Source organism: Arachis hypogaea, chromosome 1, assembly GCF_003086295.3.
Source record: "Arachis hypogaea cultivar Tifrunner chromosome 1, arahy.Tifrunner.gnm2.J5K5, whole genome shotgun sequence".
Lineage (NCBI taxonomy): Eukaryota > Viridiplantae > Streptophyta > Magnoliopsida > Fabales > Fabaceae > Arachis > Arachis hypogaea.
This window is the reverse complement of record NC_092036.1, coordinates 5,595,181-5,613,042: the sequence shown is the minus strand read 5'-3', so window position 1 is coordinate 5,613,042 and position 17,862 is coordinate 5,595,181. Positions and strand designations below refer to the sequence as shown.

The 17,862-nt window shown below is 28.7% G+C and overlaps 1 protein-coding gene and 1 long non-coding RNA gene across 2 annotated transcripts; one reads left to right on the top strand and one right to left on the bottom strand.

Moving 5' to 3' along the window:
* Nucleotides 1-6,377: 6,377 nt before the first annotated feature.
* LOC112792092 (uncharacterized) lies at nucleotides 6,378-11,593 on the bottom strand. The gene is made up of 2 exons (XR_003197347.2): nucleotides 11,272-11,593; nucleotides 6,378-6,796 (listed from the first exon to the last, which is right to left on the bottom strand). It is a non-coding gene; the product is annotated as an uncharacterized lncRNA (long non-coding RNA).
* Nucleotides 11,594-13,465: 1,872 nt separating this feature from the next.
* On the top strand, nucleotides 13,466-16,041 carry LOC112792253 (transcription factor MYB119-like). The gene is made up of 3 exons (XM_025835459.1): nucleotides 13,466-13,983; nucleotides 14,349-14,475; nucleotides 15,298-16,041. Exons 1-3 carry the CDS (start codon nucleotides 13,466-13,468, stop codon nucleotides 16,039-16,041), a joined length of 1,389 nt encoding a protein of 462 aa, XP_025691244.1.
* Nucleotides 16,042-17,862: the final 1,821 nt, after the last annotated feature.

The following is a 17,862-nucleotide window of genomic DNA, read 5'->3' as shown; positions in this document are numbered from 1 at the left end:
TCACTCGAGCTTTTACCAATCACAATATTTTATTGGGTAAGACTTATTATGAGTATTAATATATATAATAATAATGAACCACAAAATCTTACCATGAAAAATCATTACCATAAAAATTAACTATTATAATAATAGATCAAATGAAGAGTTCAAAATTTTGTAAAAACACTTTTTTTTTAAATATTGATCTCCTCGATATATTGAAATTCCTTTTCACGCATTGATTTTTGAAAATTCATAACATAGATGTATGTTAAGCAAGTATAAAGTCGATAGTGTCCTTTGGATTCAAAGTTTCTTATGGTCAGGTAGTATGTAGATAATAGGTTATTGCTCTTTTTGGTTTATTTTGTAGGGATACATTTAATAATGCTTATTTTCAAGTAATATCATGCATAATGTCACCTACTTTTGTAATTATTTAGCCTAATTTGTCCGAATAATAATGTTAGTGCATTTTGCTTTTAATTCCTTTTTGTTGGTTTGCTTTTACTGGTTTTAATAGAAAATTATTGGGATCCAAAAGTTAAAAAGAATGACACAAAATATTAAAATTATACACCGAAAGTGTAAAATAATTTTACTCAAACATTAATTCAACTGTATATTGATAATTTGTTATACGGTAAAAAAAACTAAAATTTTTAAATTCACCGTTTAATAAGTTAATTAGATATAAATTTAATTCGATGATTCTGTAAAATTAAAGTATATCATCCTTAAACGCTCCTTGCTAAGTATGGAGTGCTGCACACCTTGTGAATTTGTTAAATCTAAACTCTTCATTTATTATATTTTATTTGAATGGTCTGGATTTAAAAAGGTAACCTGTTAATCAGGTTAATTATTTTTTTTTACAAATTTTAAATTTTTTTGGCAAGTCTCAGATATTGGGATGAAATTCAAAATAAAAAATTAGTATATAAATATTAAAAACAATATGTCTGTACAAAAAAAAAGTTATTGGACTTTAGAATTAAAATAAATAATACATAAAAAATAAGTTAAAAATTCATGTACTAAATCCAAAAAAAAGATATATTAGAATCTTAAAAAAATAATATTAAATATATATTATGTATATAATATTAAAATTTAAATAAATTTTGTTTTGTGTGAAATAAAATATAATATTAAATATAAACACAATGATAAAAAAATTGTGTTATATATATATATATATATATATATATATATAATATTAAAATTTAAATAAATTTTGTTTTATGTGAAATAAAATTATAATATTAAATATAAATACAATGATAAAAAATTTTGTATTATATATATATATATAATTTTATTTTGTGTGAAACAAAATTAAAACATTAAACATGAACAGAATGATAAAATATTTAGTATTATATAAATTTAATTAAAAAAATATTTATACAACGTAAAAAATAAACAAACATATAATAATTTTATTTTGTGCAAAATAAAAATTCATATAAAAAAATATTTATATAATTTTTTATTAACAATTTTTTATTGAAATATGTTATTTTACTATATTTATAATATATTATTTGGGATAATTATATTATTTTAGTTAATATATATTATTTAAAAAATATTTAAAATTTATTATTTTGTATTAAGAATATTATTAAAAATATATTATTATTTTTTCTTAAAATAACATTTTCTTTTCTTTCGTTCAAATACTATGACAACAAAATTTTTTGTATAATTGCTTCTACTCAATAAATATTATATTCATTTATTTTTATATTGTATGTAAAATAAATAATTAATGTTTAAAAAAGTTAATAAAGGAAAGAAGTTTTTTTTTTTACCAATTCTTAGCTGAATATAAAGAGATTATGTCATTTGAACTATAATTTGTTGGCAAAGAAAGAAATACTCTTAATTATATATTAAATAGAATAATTATTTATTAGGCTCATTTTTATACAAATAAAAATTTTTCTTAGTTTTATATCTGTAATATTTTATACCAATTAGCTTCAGAATTTAATTATTTTTTGAATAAATTAATAAAAAAATAATACAAATAATTGTTTAAATATAATTGTATTTTAATTTTTCATTCTATTAAGTACACGTTGAGGTTAATTTGAAATAAAAGATAATAAACTTGTTGTAACTGCCATGCATATTGTGCTTTGACTGCGTCGTCATCTGAGAATCATGCGCCTTCATGGAAACCGGGGTTCTTCTACAGAATCCGTTTTGCGTTTGGAGTTAGCTAACCAGCAGTGGCGACAGACATGCGTCTTCCTTTTTTATGGCAGCAATTTTTCGGACTTTGATGGTCATTTATGGTAGAAATGGAATAGGGTGGGTTCAAGAGCGTCAAAATCTATAGCTAGCTAAAACGATAGTGGAAGCACCTGCCATCAAACAAAACAGTGAAAATATTTGAAGACATCACATCGACAATAACAGAGTAACAGAGGAATTAGTCTTTTTGTTAGTGCTGGTTTGTTTGTTTAGCCCATGACAAAAAAAATAATAACAATAATAAATAAATTAAATTTACCTGATAACTTTTGATAGTAGGTTAACTTTTAAGGAGTGCTGCACTCCCTACTTTATCTGGAGTGCACTAACTTTCGCCCAAATTTTCTCGCAATTTCTCTCACGATCAATCACGGTGTTTTGGCTAATATGACATCTAAGATAGAAGTGACAACATGCACCATATCCATATTCGCAGGTATTCAAACCGATTCTATCTGTCGAGTAGGATTATCAACTCAATCTTCACTGGGCGGGTTGGATAGGGTGCGGGTTGAGTCTCAATCCTATCCGATCAACCCGCATCCTATATATTTATATGTTATATACTTATATTAAAATATGTTTTAAGTGGATGTTGAATCAAATACCTCTCACTAAATATAAAAGATTTTTAGCCACTAAAAAAATCATTAATTGATAATTTAATACTTTTTTTATATAAAAATCAATTCTATTTTAAATTATCATAAAGTTATATAATAATGTTGCATCTTTTTTTCAACCCGTAGGTAGGATAATTGGATAGAGTTGAATTTATATAAACATTTTAACTTGCGGATAGAATTAGAGTTGCCTCCAAATCCTACTCAATCTTACTCATTATCACCCCTAATCTGAAACATGTATTCAAATAGTTAACCAGAAGTGAGTATAATGAGAATAATCTAAAAAATCTGTAAAAATATTTTTTTAAAATATAAAAAAAATAATGCCACGCGTAATCTCCTTCCTAAAAGTATTTTCTTCTTTTTCGCTTCAAGATATATTGTTCCTCTTGTTATTTGTTTATTTATTTGTACAAAGTTCTCTTGTTAATTTATTTTATTTAATGTGAGATCAGAACAGCAAACACTTGAAAGGGACGATGGGCCATGAGGTTAGAACAGGCCCAACAAAACAGATCATTATGTAAAATAGATGTTCTTTTAAAATAGATCTTGGGGCGGATGTGGGTTGGGCTTTGGGTGTCCTAAGGTGGGTTTAAGTTTAGTACTGGGCCCGTCTGTAAATAGCAGGCCATGACAAAAACATTTATCATTATGTAAGCTCGTAGAGATACTTTCAGATGAGTTTTAACTCGTGTCCAAAATATTACTAAAATAAAATTTCGTGTACAAAAAAAATGTTTAAGCAGTATTGAAGTTTGTTTTTTTGTTCTGGTTAGATAGATTAGATAACCTGCAAGTCTAGATCCTACACCCACACACTCCTCACACATTGTAGCAACAGCTAGAAAATTTTTTCTATGAATTGCAATGAGTAAGTATGTGTTTGGATTACAGTTTGTAAACCAGAGTTTGCATAAAATTGATCTTGTAAAATTGATTTTGATGATAAGTTAGTTTGGGTTAACGTGATTTATGTTTGGTAATCTTTATATCAAAATTGATTATAGTAAAATAAATGTTGTTTAGATTATACTACTCAAAATCACTTTTAGATAAAAAATTACTAAAATAGACATCAATTTTATATACCTGCAAAATCAGAATACTATAAAAAATAATATAAAAAATATTTATCATATAAATACAATAAAAAATAAAAATATAAAGGAGAATACTATAAATTTTCTAATGTCACACAAAAAGAAAATATTCTATAATTTTTTTTTAGTATCGTCAGTACTCTTTAATTTAGTATTATTTTAGACTATAAATTTTTATTATTTATGACTCTATTGTTTCTTATAATTAATTTTTTATTTATTTTGTCCTTTTTTTATAGGATCATAATTTATATTATTCAAAATTTTGATAATAAACGTAGTATATAATAATTACAATTACAATTACAAATTTTACAAATTTAGAATAAAAAAAAAATTAATACAAAACAAAAATAGAGTACATCAAACAATAGAAAAAAATTATACAAATAAGAAATAATAAAAATTCCATAAAACCAACGGCATATATCATATGAACAAAAAAATACCATAAAACGTAAATAAAATTCATATGAATAAAATCAAATAAAAATAAAAAAAAATTTCAATTTGTTAGTGATTGAAATAAATCTGAACGATTTTGATGAAAAAAATGGAACTAAAAAATTATGAAGAAGCAGAAAGAATTACAAAGAATGACTGTGAAGATAATAGTTACTAGTATCATTCTTATAGAAGAAAATGAAGGGTAGGGTTGGTAAAAAAGAAATATTTTAGCTTCTCCTAAACATGAAACGTTGAAACGTGAAAAGCAGAAGCTACAAATTTGAGCTTCTCCTAAACGTGGGTTCAGAGGCAGAATCAATTCTGCGTTCACAAAGATAAAAATTGCCAAACATCAAAGTGAAACTTTCAAGAAGCTCAAACGGGCTTCTCTCCTTCCCAACGTGTTTGCCAAACACACCCTAAGACTTAGAACCCGTTTGGATAACTTTATAAGTGATTTTTTTTTTAAACTTTTAACTTATGAAAAGATGTAGTATTAATGTTTGGTACAATTTTTAAAACAAAATTATAACTTTCTAAAAAATTATTTTAGTGCTTAAGGAGAAGTTAAAAAAATGACTTTTCTTATAATAAAAAACTTTTTATCACTTTTTTATTAAAATAAGTACTTTTAGAACTAAAAAATGAAACACAAAATAACTTATTTATAAGTTACTTTTAATATAAGTATTTATTGTTTAAACTATTTCTTCAAAATTAAGTTAATTAAGTTGTTTATCCAAACTAGGCCTTAAACCCAAGACCTCTAGACGGAAAGGGAGAGACTATACCATTTGAATTATAGCTCGTTGTTAGCACTATTGAAGTTGATCATAGTCACTTAGTCAATGACCAACAAAAAAAAAAACAAGTTAACCATAATTCATGACAAAAAAAAATGTTCATAGTGATTTTCTTAAATTAGGCATAGATCATGACAAAAAGATATAGTTAAAATTACATCTAAAAAATACATCTTGGTAAATAAGTGTCCTTAAAATACCCTTTTAAAGATATAGGAATGAACATTTTAAATTATTTAATATATTATTAAAGATATTTACTTTCAATAAGTGCCTACAAATTTTTGAGATCATTCCTACAAATTTCTGTGTATAGTCTCACCCAAGAAAAAGAAATCCTTGTAGCTAATCGTCTAGACTTAATTCAGGGTATTTATTAGTTTTTAATTATCATTTAATTGTAGGCCAATTTATGTAGAATGTATTGAATTTAGGGATGAGTAGGCACTATTTATTTTTGCTCTTTGTTATCCACATCTGAATTCTAGTCTATATCCAAATACAAGAGTAGATCTTTAGTTTTATTGCTATATCCTTCAATGGCTCATGAATGAGATAAAAAAGTTTTTATACGTGTTTGGTTATTATTGTTGAATAATGCTGTAAATATTTTTGTCTAATATTTCTAAAAATAAAAACAGATCTTTTTTAGATGTAGAAAATATTAGCTAAAATAGTTGCTAAATATTATTTTATGTTTAAAACTAATATATAAAATTATTAATTAAGAAATTGAAGTACTTGTTGTGATACTGAGTACAAATAAATTAAAAAAAATAATATAGAAAATAGTTCTCGTGCAGTGTCTTTGTGTAGAACGTGATGTTCTGTTGTTTTTTACCATGCCCAATATAAATTAAAATATGTAAATAGTTAAGATTAGAGAGGAGTGCTGTTTTAGTGGAAAGGAAGTAGAATAGTCCATGCGGATAAGGCAATATGATCAAAAAGTAAAAGGTTCATATTCAACATTTCGCGCAGTATTTGCCAAGGTTTAAATCTAGATGCAGCGTATTAAGAGGCATATGGTTTTATGAATTGAACTAGGTCTTAATTGTCACATGATAGACTTTAAATCTTTAATGTTTTATTTATTTTTGGATAAGATGATGAACTTTAATTTGTTATTTTTATGTATTAGACAATAGTAATGGACCATAAAGAAAATAAAAATATTATTTATCCATGTTAAAAGAGTCTAGGTCTACATTAAATTAATTCTAAAAATAGCTGTTACAGACTTTTTTCTCTGCACACTTACTGAAGAACCACCTACCCAGGCCATATGACCATTACAGAGAGGTTGGAGACTACTCCGGCTAACCACCATCCCACTGATCAAGAACAGAAACCTCCAAAATGCAGTACGAAGAAAGTAAAAAAGGCGAAGAAGACTTTTTTGGAACATCCTCTCTGGTACCCAGAGTTGAAGAGTGGATGCAGGAAGAGACAGGCGACGCCACCATCTTCTATGCAAACATAGTAAGGGGCAGCAGCAGAGAAAGGCCAATGGAACCTCCAGAATCGGAAGAAGAAGACCCTATAAGCGAAGACAAAGAAATTCCAAAATCTAAAAACAAGGAAACAAATAGACAGCAAAAAAATACACAAAAGTCAGATGTGGTGATGGAAGATCTTGGAGAAGGTCTATACAACATAAGCATTAGTGAAAGAGAAAAAAAAAACCTATGAAAACCATGGTAGAACTCCCTAATAGTGAAGTTAATGGGGAGAAACATCAGTGTTACAGTCATGAAAAGAAGACTTAAGGCAATGTGAAAAAAATCTAGAGGTATTGATGTCATAGACCTTGGTAATAATTTTTTTTTCTCGTTAAATTCCACGCTGAAGATGATCTAGATCATGCCCTCTTGGATAGTTCTTGTAAGATATATGACTACCACCTTGTTATCCGCCTATGGAAACCTAACTTTAACTCCCTTGTCACCACCATAGGCAACATCACTGCTTGGATTAAACTGCCTGGATTACCTATTGAACTATATAATGAAAAAATTCTGAGAAAGATAGGCGATCTAGTTGGAAGGATCTGCAAAATAGGATATAACAACCCAACCGTGCAGGGGTAAATTCTCTAGACTATGTGTCAAGGTGGACTTGACAAAACTGCTCCTAAGAAAATATATGGTGAACAATACTCTATATAAGGTCGAATATGAGGGAATTCATCAGATCTGTTTTGCCTACGGCAAGGTTGATCATGAGTAAAAATACTGTGCTATTTTGAGAGAAATAAGGGAGAACAACACTATAGAATAACCACAAGAACCTACTCATGGAGACCAAGAAAAGGACAACCCCAAACATGGAATAGCAGAACTTTATTAACACAAAGACAATCACAGTGAAGAATTCTAAGAAAAAAGAGAAAGGCAGGGAGATAATACATAAAAATAGTGACAATTATGGGCCTTGGATGGTGGTATAAAAATAATGCAGAAGCAAGAAAGAAACCAAAGAGACAAACAACAAAGATGAAGTAGGTACCAGCAAAGCACAAGAGAAAAAAGAAGACATCAATAAGGCAAATGAACAACGAAAAAAAGAAGATCGAAGCAACAATGATAAACAAACCTAACAAAAGAACAAGTAAACAAAGAAACAACAAAAAAAAGCACAAACACAACATCAATGTACTGAAACAAATAGGAGCAACAACAAGGACATTCAAAATAAGATCTCACAAATCACAGGAGAAAACAAAAGCAGTAGCACACAAGAAACAGGAATGATAGCTACTAATAGAACAAGAATCAACAGAAAACAAAAAGAGGTACAACATAAAGACAACTGGATTGAGACTGATGATGTTACACAAAGTACAAGTAACATGGAAACTGAGAATGAAGGGACCATTGCCATCAACCCAAATGAAGGGAATCCACTCAACCCTATGGATAAGGTGATGGAAATGTCTGATCAGTCGAGATAGGAAAGAATCAACAACGACCTCGTGGAGATAGATCAGCAAATCAATATTGAGAAGTTAGTTGAAGGGTTGGACTTTACCACACCTAATACTAGCAATCTAAAGGAAGACGATGCTGCTGAAATGCAGCTCCACTAAATCTATCCATTTAATTATCATTATGGCTTGAAATGTTAGGGGTGTGACTAGCAATACGTTTAGACGCACTCTTAAAGAGATTTTAAGACAATATAAGCCTGATATTGTTATCCCTGTGGAAACAAGAATTAGCGGAGACAATGATAAAAACTGTATTAGAAACTTGAGGTTTAACCACTACATCATAAAAGAAGTTCAGGGATATGCTGGTAGAATCTAGATCTATTGGAACAATAGCTATCTCATGATCACAGCAGTTGAAACTCATAACCAATTCATCCATGCCAAAATTGCTACCCAAGGGAAAGAGGACTGGTACCTAACTACCATCTACGCTAGCCCTCAACCAAGAATTTGTAGTGATCTTTGTCCTCTGCTTCGCAACATAGCTAACAACATGAACAAAGCTTGGCCAGTAACTGTGATTTCAATGAAATAAAGGACCAATAAGAAAAGAAAGGGGGAGGCAATACAGATTTGAGGTCCTGCAAGAACTTTGGGAATTGGATAAACAACTATGGACTCATCGACCTTGGCTTTGTGGGAACCAGATATACCTAGAGAGGTCCAGTTTGGGAGGGACATGATAGGGTCTTTAAAAGACTTGAGAAAGTCCTTTGCAACCTGAATTTTAGATTGGATAATGAAGATGTTGCCATCAAAGTTCTTCCGAGGGCTAACTCTGACCACCATCCTCTTCTTCATTAATGGCACAAACAATAAAAGAGGGGAAAGACCTTTCAAATATGAGATGATGTGGGCTTACCACCCAGGTTATGAGGACATGGTGAAACAAAAATGGACAAAAAATTCAACCTTCATCAACAGTCTCAACAACATTAGACAGGAACTAAACAAATGTAATAAGAAAATATTTGGAAACATATTCAGGGCTAAGAGAAGGGTGCTCAATAGATTAGCCGGTGTTTAGAGATACCCTACTTATGGCATCAATGCCTTTCTTGACCAACTCGAAGCCACTCTCCAAAGGAGCTCAATGAGCTTCCGGATAAGGAAGAAATGTTTTGGCTCTAAAAATCTAGAGAGCAATAGATCACAGAAGGTAACAGAAATACTAAATTCTACCACACAAATACCATAATCCGAAGGAAAAAGAACAAAATTTTTAGAAATTGGATCGAAGAGGCATAACAGCTGGAATATCACAACACTAACTATTTTTTCAACCTATACCAATAGGAGGTAACAATCACTCCTAACCCAGTGAATACATATTCCCAATCTAATTTGGACCCTTTATTTTGTAGGTCTTTGGATAGCATTCTTACTAATGCAGAGATAAAGAAAGCGCTTAACACCATTAGTTCTCTAAAAGTCCCCGGTGAAGATGGATTTCCAGTAGCCTTTTACAAAAACAACTGGGACATTTTAGGAAGAAAAACTTGCGACTATATCATGGAGTGCTGGGACAACCGAAGCTCATTCAAGACTTGAACTCCACCCTCCTAACTCTCATCCCAAAGACCCGCAACCCGGAACTCATTACTCAGTTCAGACCCATAGCCTTTTGCAATGTTAGATACAAGATTCTAACCAAAATTCTTCTGCAAAGATTGAAACCCTTACTTGATGAGAGAATGTCCCCCTTCCAATCCAGTTTGATTCCTGGGAGAAACATTCAAGGCAACATCTTCATAGCTAAGGAGCTTACGCACGTTATGAAGAAATTTAGAGACAAAAGGGTTTTATGGCTATCAAGATATATTTTGAAAAAGCATATGACAGAATCAAGTGAAATTTTATAGAACAAAGATTGTGGAATTTTAACCTGACAACTAAGTTCTCTAACATCATCATGCAAGAAATCAAAAATGTCAACTACAATGCTCTTTGGAATGGGAGCAATACTAGAGTTTTTTACCCCATGAGGAGAGTGAGACAAGGGGATCCCATCTCACCCTATGTGTTTGTGATTTATATGAAAAAGTTCTTGTAGAACATAGAGCAAGAAGTGAAAATGGACAATGCTTTTTTCTAAAGATTATTTAAAACATTCGTGAAAATCCTAACTCGCATTGGACAGAAGTCATCATCAACAAATATTGCAACAATAACAGAAACTTTAATCAGTCTATAGCTAGGAACACTAACTCACTTCTTTAGAAGGAGCTGGTAAAACTCTGGCCAACCTTCAAAGATTGCACTATCCACTAGATTAGAAATGGGTTGTCAACTAATTTATGTAAAGGTCTCTAGGTAGAAGGAGGGGAGGACCTGCTAAACAAGGCCATTGATAACATTATTGACATAGAGATCACATTACAAGAATGGACAAATAATACAGGAGATTGGGATAAAGATCAACTCAATAGTTGCTTACCTGAGGTAACTATTTAAAAGATAATCCTGACTCAACCAACTCCTACAGAAGACTTGGGAGAAGACAAACTAGGGTGGAAGCACACAGTAGATGAAAATTTTTCAGTAGAAGCAACTTACAAGGCCTTAGCAACATGGTCAGAACCTAAGGTAAATCCGTGGACATAGATTTGGAGATGGGAAGAACCACAAAAAGTTAAATTCTTCATGTAGTAGAATCTCAATGAGAGAGTTTATTTTCACCAACCAAAGGAAAGCTCAAATTCTTGGCAGTGAGGATACTTGCCAACTTTGCGAGCAACATGCTGAGGATATTATTCACGCCTTAAGAAATTGTCCAAAAGTCTTTTCAATTTGGATGAACTTACTGCGGCCCAACGCACCTCAAGTCGGTACCAACTTTAAACAATGGGTAGAAGACAACCTGACCCATCAATTTGGGATTAGATAGGACAAAAATTGGCAAGATGTTTTTATCATCACTTGCTGGAAATTATGGAGCCGGCGCAATAGAGAAATTCATGACGAAAATTATCAGAGACTACCCCAAACTCACAATGAAATCTAAAAAAAAGTTAATGAAATGAAGAATGCATTCTCAAGGAAGAGAATCTTACCTTCCAATGCTAGAAGAAGAGAAGAGGCACACATTAGATGGAACCCACTCCACTGGAATGGTTGAAACTGAACACTGGTGAATCAAAAAATGGCGCGACTAGGATGGCAGGATGCGGTGGTCTTTTGAGAAACTGCAGTGGCAAGTGAATTGGAGACTTTTCTCATTCAATTGGATGTGTCTTAGCGTATAAGATTGAACTTCGGGGCATGTTTAATGGGTTCAACTTTGTTTGGACTAGGCTTCAAAAAGCTTGTAGTGGAATGTGACTCCCAGGCTGTCATTTCCTTGATCAACAATAAAAGAGATCTTAGTAAACACCCAAATGCTTTATTTAGAAAAATCTCTTTTTAAAAAAAGAAAGATTGGAACATTTATTTTGTAAATATATACAGTAAAGATAATAGATAGATGTGCCGATTGTTTAACACGAAAAAGTTTAGACCTTGGCTCAAAATTTTATTTTTGGGATGTACCTCCTAATGAGGTCACTAGACTTTTAAAGATGAACAAGAGATTTTTTTGTCATGTTTAGTTTGTTGTTAGGTTACTCTTTTTTTAGCACTTTAATTCCGTTATAATACTAAAAAAATAGTCTAAGTCTAATCAAGTTAGGTTATTCTAGATTTTTAGTAGTTAGTTCATTAGTTTGTTTAAACAAGTGTCGGAGATTCGAATCTCATCTATTGCATGTAGCAATCTATTAGCCAATAACAAACTCTTAAATAGAACTCTAATTATAATGAATTAATTTTTAGTCTGCAGAAATAAAAAAATGCAGAAATAAAAAATACTATAGAAAATCATAAAAAAAAAGAATCCAGGTCTAGCTGATTCTTTCAAAATTTATTCGTACATGATAAATAAATAGTGATTTAAATTTGTTCATCTAGTTATTAGTTTATTAGTGCAAATTCTTAAATGGATTATGACTTATGAATGAGATAAAAAGTTTTTATGTGTTTGGTTGTTATTACGTTGTTGTTGAATAATAGTGTAAATATTCATGTCTAATATTTCTAAAAATAAAAATAAATTATTTTTGGACGTAGAAAATATAACAGTTGCTAAATAAACAAAGTTGACATCAATGCCATATAATAACATGATTTTAAAATCTGTAATTTTTTTTGAATATACGTATAGAATGTCCTTTCAACTTTATATGTATGCTTCTGTCTAAAGTGACGTTATTTGACCATGCTTCTGTATGTAGTGACATTATTTGAACATTGAAATTAGAAAAATATAGTACATTAATATTTAATTTGTCAAAATTGATTTCAAATATAGTGTATTGTTATATTAAAATGTAATTAATTTGTGTTTAAAAAATACATATTAAAATTATAAAATAATTTTTTATTAAAAATATAAAAAAATCAAAATTTTAGTATATTTATTTTTTATTTATTAAATAAAAATATTTAAATTTTTTTAATATAATCTTATTAATTATTATATTAATATATATATATATATATATATATATATATATATATATATATATATATATATATATATATATATATACGTGTATGCATTATTTTTCTTTTCTTGCATGGAATTTATCTTAAAATGTTTAAGATGACAAGTGCATGGGGATGTTTTAAAATGAAAATAAAATCTTAATATTTTATAGCAACAGAAAAATAACAATAAATAATATTATTTTTTTAGAAAGCTACTAGTAATATAGTCTTAACTTTTTAATGTATTAAAATTAAATTATATTGTTTCTAAACGCACATCTAAGAGTGAGTTATATTATCAACAACTATTTATGCATTATTCCATATATATATATGCGCTAAACAATAAGAACAGTGACTATCTTTCATCACACCATGATGGGTTGATGTTTGGTCAAAGGAAAAGTCAATAGAAAACAAGAAATTAGATATAGGTTAAATTATATATTAACTATAATATTATATATACATAAATGAAATTAATATGGGTTTAATTACATACACCATTGATTCCTCCCCACCATTGAAGATATACATTATGTCCATAAGGGAATTGGAGGAGTTACAAAACATGGGAATTAATTTCTGACCATTTGATATAGTGCAAAATCAATGGCTCCAATTCCATTTGCTTACAATAAGATTCTTTTCCATTGGTGTTAAATATCATCTCTTCTCTCAATTATCCCTTTGTTTTTCCCACTTTGATATTCCACTCTCCTCATGAATGGTAATAGTAGTAGTAATAGTGTTCATCATGAAAATGATGTTATTCCATTTCTTCATCATGAGTATGGTGGTAATAACAATAAGGTTACTACTACTAATAATAATTCTATGTGTCGGTTAGGGCTTCCTTTAACAGCCATAGATAGGTTCTTATGTAGCCAACAACAAAGTCAAGTCCTTCACAATGATGATAGTGTTTTTGATGAAGATTTTCTTCAAACTAGGTTTTCTAATTGTTATTATGGTGGTGGTTCAAATAACCCTTATTATAAGCTTGTGTGGCCTAATTGCACTACTCAAGAAGCAAGCATTGTTGTTCATCATGATAATAATCAACAAGAGGGTTTCAATAATTGGCTACAACAAATTCCCACATTGTGTCACAATCAAGAAGATGTTCATCAAGCTTTAGGGAAAACTAATGTCAAAGTTGTGGGAAGAAACCCTAAAAAAGCTTCTTCTTCCTCTTCTGTTTCCTTGATCAAAGGACAATGGACTCCTGAAGAAGACAGGTTAATTAGTAAACAAAACATTTTTCTTTTTCTTGCTTCTTCTTTTAATTTTTCCTTTTTTTATGCTTTTTTAATCTATATATTTATGTAATTGTATTTCTTATCATGTTGAAATATACAATTTTTTTTCCATTCTTCCCTTTCTTCTATTTTGCATAGTATGTATTCAATTTTAGTTTCAATATTATAACTTTTCTTCCTTTCTATTTTCCACATTATTATTTTGATCTATAATACATGTCTTATTTTGAAATATATATAACTTTTCTTTTTTTATTTTATTTTGTATAATTTATCTAGATGTAACCAATTTTATGTTATTTTCATGATCTTATTATTTTGATTTATGAATAAATAAACAAAAGGAAATTGGAGAAGCTGGTGAAACAACATGGAACAAGGAAGTGGTCACAAATAGCTGAAAAATTGGAGGGAAGGGCTGGGAAGCAATGTAGAGAGAGGTGGCATAATCATCTCCGACCAGATATTAAGGTTAATTCCTTCCTAATTTCATTCTAATCTTTTAATTTATTTATATTATATTGTCCCATCAGATTAACAAAAATTATTATATTATATATTTTAGTATAAAATTGAATGATGATGGATTCATAATTTATTTTACAATGTTTACAGTAACAAAATTAATTATCACAATTTCTTTTAATAAAAAAAAATAGAAGATTATGAGATAGCTAGATTTATATATATTTTCAATGATCTAACAATGTAATCTGTAAGTTGGAACAATTAATTTTCCCAGCTTTCCTTTCTTTGTCTCTTGGGGAATATAACTTTTTCAGATGTACAAGATTTATCATTATATTGTTAACATTTTTCATAACTTCTCATTCATTTATATCACTATATTATCCTCTTATGTTCTAAATTTCATCCTAAATTCACGTTTGTAATTGATGGTACTAATTAAAGGCATTTTTAGCTTCACTAAAAACCAATGTTTCCCTCCATTCTATTCTTTAATTTCCCTCCAAAATTCTACTAACTATACATGATATTTATGAGTGCACAAGAATAATGCACCTTTTCTTTTAACAAATTCTTAAAACTGAATCAAGTAATAAACTTCTTTTCTATCATGACAAAATCTAATCATTATGACATGAAAAACTTAAATTACAATATTCACAAGTTACTTTTTATACATTTTGCATGGTCCTAAGTATTATACACCTTGGTATGAAATAAAAATGTATTTGATTACCATAACTTTTTTTTATTAAATTGAATTTTCTATATATAAAAAATTGTTTTTTTTTTTGCATCCACACCAACATTATTTTATGTTTTCAGAAAGACGGTTGGAGTGAAGAAGAAGAGAGGATATTGGTGGAAACTCATGCCAAGGTTGGAAATCGTTGGGCAGAAATCGCGAAGCATATACCAGGGCGAACTGAAAACTCAATCAAGAACCATTGGAACGCAACAAAGAGAAGGCAGAACTCAAGGAGAAAGAACAGGAAGCCATCATCATCAACCAACTCAAACAATAATGGCAAACCACAATCTTCAATTCTCCAAGACTACATTAGAAGCCAAACCCTAATTGGTACCAATAATATCAATGCTCCTATTACCACTACTAACTCAACCCCAACTATTACTAGTGAATCTGAATGTGATAATAATAATCCATATTATTCATCACCAACAATCATAGCTGAATCATATGATGATGAGTTACTCTTCATGCAACAACTTTTCAAAGAGAATAATCAAATTGTCAATGGAGATGGTGTTGGTAAGAACCCTAGTGATGAATGTGGTGATGGGTTTGTTCATTATTCCAATAATTATTATTATCTTTCAAATCCATGGAACATGCACAACCCTACCACCAATAATAATAATAATGGTTACCTTGATTCTGATCTCTATATCTCTCAATTGATGAACAATGGAGTTTCAACAACAAGTTCATCATCATCACTTCATGAGGCTTATGAGAAGAATCAAAACATGGATTTTCATTGTTCAGCTGTGAAGAAAAGTGAGATGGATCTGTTAGAGTTTGTTTCCACTCATCATCAATTTTAATTTTTTTCTCCCATGAATATTAATTTATATATTTTATGTTATTATTGTGAAATCCAAGTCTATGGAATTTTTATTTTGTTGTGCTTTTGAATAATTAAATTTCATTATTGTGTTATTAGTGGTTTAAATTGCTTTACATATATGTTGCATGAATCTGTTGTTACAATGGATTTACATTTGTCTTATACCGTTATACGCCCGAGAAAGAAGAAATTATTTATATATTTTGTACTATTTATTCTTTAATTTGTGAATTAGTTATTGTATTGATAAATATCAAATATATATATATATATATATCTTTTAACAAAATTATCACCTTTTATTAAAAATATATTAATTATAAACATAGATTATTAACAATAGTTGTAAACATATTCTCAAAAGAATATGAGTTTATGTTTTTCTTTGTGAGAAATCAAAATCAATTTTGATGATTAAATAATTTGAGTTGGTTTAAAAGAAATATGAAGCTTCAAGAAGGATCACAATTTCATTACGAGGAATTCAAAATTAATTTGGATTGAAAGATAAAAACTTTGAAAAACTTGTAGTATGGTCAAAAATAATAATTTATAGTCAAATATTTTAACTTAGTTTACAACTCATACAAGCTTATAACTAACAACACATCAAGTTGATGAACTTGACAAATTATAAAAAAAACGGATAATTAAAGAAGAATCAAGAACCAAGAGTTGCTTGACTAGTGGTATCTTGTTACCTCCATAAAATTAGTATAAATATAGGTAGTTTGGCCTTAAATTTATATATATTATTTTGTTAAAGAGTTATGAGTTATAGTTATAGTTAGTAACTTTAGAGAGAAAAATAATATAAAGCTTATCTTTGAGTGTATGTTATGTCTCTACATTTATATATTTTGTGTACCAAGTCATAGTCACTTTTTATTATTAAAAAAGATTAATTTCGTTCTTTTAGTTTTTCTTCTCTTTGTATTGGGTTAAGTGTTTATACTATTTGATTTGGTCTTTCAATATAATTGGAACTTGATTTTAAGATAGAGTGTCACAAATTACCACTTTATATTCCATTAGAAATTTAACTAGAGTAGAGCGATTACCCAATTTTATAACTTTGTTATATTATATTTTTCTAGTAAAATATTTGGTATTTTTTTGTATTAATTGTGTAAATATCACGCTTATATGCTCGCACGCTCTGTTTTCTAACATTCTTATCCGTAATATCTATATTTGACAATGAGTAGTGTCGTTTTTGGGTGAGGTACAACTCAAAATATAATATAATTTTTTATTTAATTATCATTTTAATTAGAAGGTAAATATACAACTATTAAGAAGTTTAAAAATAATATTATTGAACAATAATTAATTAATAATAAGAAAATAACAATTTCAAATACTTTTATAAGATGCAATATCATTTGCAAGGTTGCATTATTGATAATATATATATACATTGTTTTGTTCCTTCTTCACATAATGTCTTTTTAATCAAACTATGCATACATAAAAAATTAATAGTAATTAATTATATATAATATATATGTTAACAATGTGTAAATAATATATATAAATATTATCATTCCTATTTTAATAATTAATGTCAGCTTTTTTACAAAAATATATATAATATAAGAAAATTACGTGTAAAATGACATTATAAAAATAATAAAAAAAATTCATTATGACATTTAGTTTTTGTGAACTTTTTTGGGGGTATTTTGTCCGGCCGTTCTATGAAATACTTGAATATTGAAGATGATAACAATGATTTTGTCCAAATAAAAATGAAATAAAAGAAATTATATTGACGGTGTTAATTTTAGAGGTCAAA